An 8,424-nucleotide genomic window follows, 5' to 3' on the forward strand; every position below is an offset into this window, starting at 1 on the left:
TTTTTCATATCGTTTTATTTGTTAGCAACTTTATTATGACAGGAGGGTTATAATATAGTGTTACAAAGGTGTGCAGTGCCTCCAGAATATGTGCAAGGTATTTTCATGCAAGGTAATTTCCAACAATTTTGCTATAGGAGGAAACAAAAATTTTGTCCCTTTTTCCACTTTTTCTTCTGCCACAAGGAAAATCTGATTTATTCATATAATTTCAAACTTAATCTGGACCAGAGCAGGTTATTGTTTTCTTAATAACACATGATTAACTAGTAAACTTCACATTCAAGTTGACTCCTTCCATATTATGAAAGTCTCCATAGTTCACTGACTAGTGTTGAGTCTGATTGGTAGTTGTCTTCCTTTTTTACTTTGATTGTTTTGGGACAAACACTACCCTGGACAGTTTTTTTCTCAGATCCACAGACAGAGCGAGCTCTACCATTTCCATCTCAACAGATGTTCTGATCCAGGCTATTTGCCAAGAGTGGACCATATCAGCACCACCACATCCCACTTGGGTTATGAACTTCAGTAATTTATAACTTTTGGTATTATACAGCACTACTGAAACTCTGACCTGAAAATACTTTCTCATAATCAGATCTCCCGAGAGACATGGGGGAGCTTGAAGCAAGAAGAAAGACATGGAATAAAGACTCTAGAAGAGATGGGATACCATAAAGTAACAACCTTGGTGGGACCAAAAGCAACGGGCATAGCAGTAAGATTGTACAGGCACAGCAAGATCAACCAATTGTTATTTAATAGCTGTCTGATGTGCAAGAGATGTTGAAAACAAAGTAGAAAGGAGTGGAAAGATTCAGAAGTATGAAAAAGTGGACTTCAACGGCATGATGAGGAGAAACCGTCACAGGAAACTGATCAACTGACAACCTCTAGTTTGTGAAATCATTAAAATATTATCCCACTGATTCTAGATGAAAAATTGTGAACTTATGCAGATAACAATAAGAAAAAAAAGATATATTAGCTATTGTTGTCTTGGGTTATAGCAGTCAGAGATTTACAGTCTTTTCTGAGGACAGATGTAAAGCAGCTGTGCTATGAAAGCCTGAATGTCTTTTGCAGAATTATTTTGATGATTTTTTCCTCTTTTCTAGTAGAATTCAATTCTGTCTTCAGAGACAGCAACTGACAGTGTCTCACTGTGATATAAGCTTTTTAGCTACACCTAGTTTATTAGCTCTTTCCATCTCTCCAATCCAAGCAGTGAGATTTTAATTTCTTCTGTAAGTACAAGGTACTACATTTATAGAATTGATTTCAAGCTAAACATACTATGAGCAATCAGTTACAAACTTCAGAATTACACTAAATCAGCATGACTTTAATAAAACACCACTGTTTCCTTTGAGACCTAATATATTGGAGTCTTTAAGAGAAGACCATTGCTCTCTGAATGATCAAATCACTGTTAATTTTTTTTTAAAACGTAAACAATTCTGTAAGTAAAACCATAAGTTTTTGTTTGAACTTAGAATGTTCATTTCAGTAACAATGTGTACTTTTTGTTGTAGGAGACATTTTCATAATGTGGGAAAAAGAAGACAAATCCGTTATGCTGCAGTTATACCATCTCCAAAAGGTGATTTTGAGAAAAAGTTTTAAGAAATAAATATTTCTTCCTGATTTGTTTTTAAATAGTTTTTTTAATTGTTCAATTCACCGAGAAAGTTACACTTATCTTTACAGTGAAGGAACAGACCTATGCAGGAGGAACAATAACTTCCTTGATATTTTTTGAGAGCTTCTGGGGAATAAATAAGAAATGTTTGTGGAAAAAGTATGTAGCTCTTCAAATTTCAAAAAGTCTAGGCCTTATTCCATAAAAAACTGCCTTTCTATTTGTGTTTCTACATACTTTGCATATTCTCCTCCTAGTGTCTTTGACTTCACAAACCTTGATGTAAAAATGGTAAGACAGCAGAACTTGAGCCCTTTCCTCCCTCTTCTCCAGGTGCATCTGCAACTCACTAGGCAGGGCCGTGAGGAAATCCCAGAGGTAATCTAGTTTACCAGATGAGACATTGGAGGTTGTTTGCCCCATTATTTTGGGGAGTAGGTATGCAGAGCCCTACGTAAATCTGTTGCACCCTAACTAGCTGAGAAGAGGGTTTGCCGTGTCTGTCCAGCACTCTACTTTGCCAGGTCGCAGAATCATACAATCATTTCTTTAAGGTTGAGTCCAACCACTAACCTCACACTGCCAAGCCCATCACTAACCCATGTCCCTCAGAACCACAGCTACATGGCTTTTAAATATCACCAGGGAAGATGATTCCACCACCTCCCTGCGCAGCTTGTTCCAATGATTAACCACCCTTAGTGAAACAGTTCTTCCTCATCTCCAATCTAAACCTCCCATGGCATGACTGGAGGCCATTTCCTCTTATCCCATCATTCATTACTAGAGAGAAGAGGTGGATCCTCACCTCACTACAACCTCCTTTCAGGTAGTTGTAGAGAGTGATCATGTCTCCCCTCAGCCTCCTCTTCTCCAGGCTGAACACCCCCAGCTCCTTCAGCTGCTCCTCATCAGACTTGCTCTCCAGACCCTTCACCAGCTCTGTTGTCCATCTCTGGACACACTCCAGCACCTCAGTGTCTCTCTTGCAGTGAGGGGCCCAGAAGTGAACACAGCACCCAAGGTGAGGCCTCACCAGCGCAGAGTACTGGGGAACAATCACCTCCCTGGTCCTGCTGGCTACACTATTTCTGATACGGGCCAGGATGACATTGACCTTCTTGGCCACCTGGGCACAATACTGGCTCATATTCAGGTCCAGGTCCAGCCATGCTGCAGGAGGCTGATGCTAGCAGCAAGACAACCTGCTGCGGAGCATGCCCACCTTTTGCTTGAAGAAGCGGCTTCCGCTCAACACAAACGACAGCAGGTCCAGACAGCTGAGAGCAGTCAAACTCAAAAAAACTTCGTTGTAGCTCTCTAAGTGGTCAAAATCACTCACATGCTGTATGTAGTAGGCCCTAAAGAGGTGATAGGGAAGGAAGCAAATGATGATGACACAGATGAAAATCAAATTTTTCACCTGGGCCCAGAACTCTTGGTGTGACCAGAAGGAGCTGGAAAGTTTTCTCGACACTTTTACAAGGATGAAAATTTGCAGGCCTAGGAGGACACAGGTAATGCAGGCCACAGCTGCAATTATGGTGTAGTTCAGGCCTTTCACACTCTCCTGCTGTAGTTCTTTATGGAACTTAAAGCATGTTGTATAATTGTATGAGCCTGAGCGTCCGTACTCAAAGTACAAGACTGGCACCACAAAGACCATGACAAAGACCCACACGGCAGCGCTTGCTGCAATGGCATGTAGCTTCCTGTAAAACTCCACCTTGTCCTTCCACTGAAAGAAGATGAGCCACCGAATCACCAGGGTGATCACGTAGAATAGGAAGGTCAGGTACATGTGGATGTGCACCATTGCACTCACCATTTTGCAAAGTGTCATCTTGAATATCCACTCCCTCTTGACATAGTAGTACAGGCGGAAGGGTACAGTGAAGAGCAGGAGGCTGTGCACAACAACCAGGTTAATGATGGCTGTAGTGGTCACAGACAGAGTGTTCATCTTGACCAGCACAAATGACATTGTGATGGACCCGATGATACCTCCCGCAAAGGCAACCGAGTAGACGGTGATCAGTATGGCACTCATGGTGGTGCTGTGAGTGAAGGCAGAGGAGTCACTGCTGTTCCTATTCTCTTCAATCATGTTCCTGAAATCTTCCTTGGACATAGGCTAGAAATGAAAGAGTACATAAAGACTAAGAAAAAGTGGGAATGAGAGAGTCCAGCTGAAAAGCCAGCAGAGTTTTCCACCTGGATCTTGCTCAATGGATGATGTTGGCATCTCACAGCTGGCACAAGCTGTAACTAGTAGTTTCATCGAAACATCCTGCAGAATAGAGAAAAATGACTGAGAAGGCTGGGCAGAGAAGCTGCTGCAGTCCTTAAGGCATTGCTACCCATATCCTTAAAACCAAACATGAGTTAATAACACGGGAAGAAGAAATCCTTAGAGAAGTGATATGATTGTGGTGGCTTTGAGCTATTTGTGTTAATTGTAGGATCGTATAGTTCTCTCTTCTGAGCATCCGGATGCTTTCGCAGTGAAGATCAGAGATATTGTTCAAATTCTGCTACTCATTCATCTGTTTATTTGCAACACAGATCTACCCTTCACAGAGCCAGATAATAACCATATGTTGCTCCATCAAAGCTTTGTTACTGAGAGCTGAGTTTTGTACACACTACAGTCAACTTCTTCATGGATGGTTTATCTGAGTAAGGGATTATGAATATCCAGGCTCCACGGAGATACTACTCAGATCTTGCCAGAGTAGTGTGGGCAGTGCTGTACTGGTGCTCAGGGCCATTTCACATCTAATATGTGGTAACTGAGTGTTACAAAACAGGCTGTTAGAAAACATTAGGGAAGAACATCCTGGGTTAGTGGAAATCAGCCTGCTTGGCCTGAGCTGAAGCTAGATGAAAGTTAATAGCAAGTTTAATAAGCATACTATGTATTTTTAATACATTACTGTTTCAAATAGAGATTAAATATAATTCCTGTAATTCTAAATGTGACTTCTGGTAGGACTTTTAAGTAGTACAAGATCAGGTGTGAGGGTAAGAGTTCAGGTAGCCTGTTATTCTGAAGCATGTTCACGTCTATGAAAGTATCAAGAGTATGTCCACAAATAAGTCACAGACAGAAGCAGGGAAAATCGAACAGTGGTAGGCTCTGTACTATCCTAGCTATACTGCTACTGCTACCTGAACTATAATACAAAATTGACTCTGGAATGTTGTTCATTTGACCAGTGAATCCCACAACACAAAAGAGGAGTTTCTCCTGAGTGAACTTTTGCATTTTTTCTTTATTACTGCAATGTTGTCAACTTCACAAAGTAGTTCATCTGTCTCTTTGAGTGAGTGGTGTTTCATCTTCTTTTCATTTTTAGGTAGCCCATATGATTAGAAATTGGGAGGGAAAAAATATTCCTTAGCAGCTTTCTCTTTTGTGGAAAAGAGAAATTATCTATAACAGTTATAGAAATGCCTGTGATGCTTCTCAGGTATTTTCTGCTATTTCTAAGCATTTTTCTAAGCAATATTTCTAAGCATTTGCCCCTACAGCAATCAAGATCTCTTTATGCACTGAAAAGGCAGTTATTCTCTAGCTATCCCAATGCATCTGAGACTCCAGATATTTTATTGTGATCAACATAAATATAACTGTAGCATCTCAAATGCAGGCATTGGTTGTTCACACTTACCTTTTCTGTTTGAATCTGCATTTCAGAGTTATGTGGACATCTAACTCCAGTACATTATGATAAGTAAAATATGTTGTAACGAAAGAGTTTTTTCTCAAAGCAGTTGCTGATTGGCACACTGCAGCTCTTGCATCAGAAACCGTGCAAGTTCCTCCAGTTCTGTTCTTGTTTCTGAGACCTTGTGTTTCAGCCTCAAGCCAGAGGGGATTAACAATAGCTGCTCATCGGTTCCACCAAGTTGTTTAGCCTTAATTCAAAAAGACGTCTCTAAAAAGTAGCATTACGGCACTGTTTTAATTTTAAATGCATATTTAAAGTACTAAAAGTGCCACAACCCTGGGGATAACATGCTAGGAATGTGGCTTGGTATGAGCATCTTCAGCAGCAATGCTGGGCATGAAGAAGAATGATCCCTTGTAGTTGCTCTTTGGAGCCCGACAGTAAAACTTGAACTGAAGGCAGTAAGGAGCAAGTCAAGTAACTAATATTTCTCTCTGACATTCCTATTAGGGGAACAGTGAGAGACCTATTTCTGTCTGCAAGACACTGAACCACAGGTTTGTGCAGATCTTCGTGGCTGTTGCTAAATCCTTTCATTGGAAGATTCTGCAGGAAATCTCATTTTCATTAATCTTCAAATAAAAACTACCAGGAGCTATGGTATGAGATTATCAGCTGCCCAGTACTATAGGCATCCCACTGAGGCATCATTGCGTGATGAATACAGAGTACAGCACGCCACAGGTCATGTTTCACAGAGGAAATGCTGTTTTCTGATGAAATGAGGTTTCCTATTGTACAGACGTTCACATATCTATAATCTACCGACCTGAAATACAAGTCCTTTGACCAGAATTTAACAAGAGGCACATGGAATGTACAGGTCTTGCAGAAAACTAATTAATTGTGTGACATAAAGCTGTATTATACGACATGAGCTATAGAAATCTCCAAAAGACAGAAAATATATCACAGAAGAGAAGGAAAAACAGAAGAGATCACTGAGAGTGGTATCAAGCTGTCAAAGAAATGGTCTTTTCCCCATGCTCCTTACCCTCTTGCCAATATCAGCTGGTGTAAGCTCTTGCCAGGTGTAATTGCATTGCTCCAGTACTGAATCCAGCTTTCTTCAAACTAACTTTTGAACTATCTTATCATCACCTTGCCTTTTACAGAATGGCTGTACCCTAGTCACAGAGTTAGAGTTCAATCTCATCCCTCTTGCCTCCTCCCCTGACACCCACTGGCTCCAAATAATATCTGAGGAATGAAGGTGCTCCTTCAGGATGATACTTTGCAGCTTTACCTCACATTAAAGTTAGCTCCTGACATCAGTAAATATGGAAGGAGCATGGAATTGGAGAAAGGAATTGCCAAAGCAGTTACATTTCAGTTTGACAAAGGAGGTAGATTGCAAAGAGGTCAGGCTTTGGGTTCTTTCAGAAATATGATCAGTAAAAAGATTCTCATGCATTCAAGGTTCATCAGTCATCAGTGTATAGATAAGGTCACCACACTCGTTTCCTGTGACTTTCTGCACAGTACTTGGGACTTCCCTGGACTGCTCTCTTCAGGCCAGAATGTGTCATTTACAAAAAATGATTCAGTCTCTATCAGAATTTGCCCTTTAAAAGGACATTCATTACAACATTCAGGAACTTGTTTCTCTTTTATCTTCCTGTTAATTATCCTATTGTTTAAAAAAAAAAAAAACGAACAAGTGAATCACATTTCTAGACAGAATTTGTACAACCTCAGCTTCCAGGTACAGGGTGTGTTTCAGATTTTAAAAACCCCTTTGTAAAATTTTGGCTTTGCCTACAGATCATAGAAACAAAGAATCATAGAATGGTAGAGGTTGGAAGGGACCTTTAGAGATCAACTAGTCCAACCCCTCTGCAGAAGCAGGTTCACCTAGATCAGGTCACACAGGAACGTGTCCAGGTAGGTCTTGAGGACCTCCAAGGAAGGAGCCTCCACACACTCCCTTAGCAGCCTGTGCCAGGGCTCCCTCACCTCACAGTTTTCTCTTATATTTAAATGGAACTTTTTGTGTTCCAGCTTCATTCCATTACCCCTTGTCCTGTTGCTAGACACCATCAAATAAAGTGATGCCCCGATCTCCTGACATCCACCATTTAGATATTTGCAAATATTAATAAGATCTCCCCTCAATCTCCTCTTTTCTAGATTAAACAGCACCAGTTTCCACAGCCTTTCCTCATTTGAAAGATGTTCCAATCCCTGATCATCTTGCTACCTGGAGACAAGTAAAGATAAGAGAGAAAGTACTTATTTTCTCTCTATCGCTATCACACCTGTGAGTCCTCAAAGAACTGCCTCCGTCAGCATTGTGCTCCTCTTTGGTTCTTAAATTAACTACTTTGCATTTGGCAGTGGTGAAATGCATGTTGCCAGTTGGCACTTGATTTAGCAATCCAGATCAGCCCGCCACTGGTTTGTTCCCTTCCTTGTGTACTATTTTCCCAAACAAGTTCATCAGTCATCATTATGCTACATCAACATTCTACCAACTTATTCGAAACACCCAGAAAACTGATTTGTCAAAACTGATGACAGGCTCACAATCTCTGAGCTCTACTCTCTGTATAAAAAATGTTTGCAAAATTTCTCCCCCCATACATGCCTGCTGAGGGACTGGCAGGCTTCACACAGATTTTCATGTGTTCTGACAGTTGGGTTCTGCAGAAGAAGCATTTGCAGCCTGCATCCATCCAATTGAGACGTTGCATTTGAATTTGTAGGGGGGAAAAAGTTCATTTCAAATGAAAGATTTCTTTTTTTGACAGACTTAATAAAATGGAAAAATGAGTATTTGTCAGAACTGACATTTCTGTGTTGAACTAGACTAGGTTGAAGGCAATATTTTTTAACAAAAACCTGTTTAAAATGTGCATTTGTTTCACCAATACCCTCATTTAGTCCCAGAGTGCCTTTCTGTCAGGGCATTGTAATTGCTTTTCGATTTGCTCTAATTCCTTGCTGTGTTATGGTAATGCAGGCTATGCCACTAGAATAATCACAGAATTATCTTTGTTTCAAAATAATGACAATCACACCTGAAGCTTCATGTATAAACATCTA

General features: G+C 40.6%; 1 protein-coding gene across 1 annotated transcript; it reads right to left on the reverse strand.

Moving 5' to 3' along the window:
- Positions 1-2,834: 2,834 nt before the first annotated feature.
- On the reverse strand, positions 2,835-5,340 carry GPR141 (G protein-coupled receptor 141). The gene is made up of 2 exons (XM_010203865.2): positions 5,320-5,340; positions 2,835-3,779 (listed from the first exon to the last, which is right to left on the reverse strand). The coding sequence occupies exons 1-2, from the start codon at positions 5,338-5,340 to the stop codon at positions 2,835-2,837; spliced, it is 966 nt and encodes a 321-aa protein (XP_010202167.2).
- Between the last annotated feature and the right edge of the window lie 3,084 nt (positions 5,341-8,424).

Source organism: Colius striatus, chromosome 5, assembly GCF_028858725.1.
Source record: "Colius striatus isolate bColStr4 chromosome 5, bColStr4.1.hap1, whole genome shotgun sequence".
Taxonomy (NCBI): domain Eukaryota; kingdom Metazoa; phylum Chordata; class Aves; order Coliiformes; family Coliidae; genus Colius; species Colius striatus.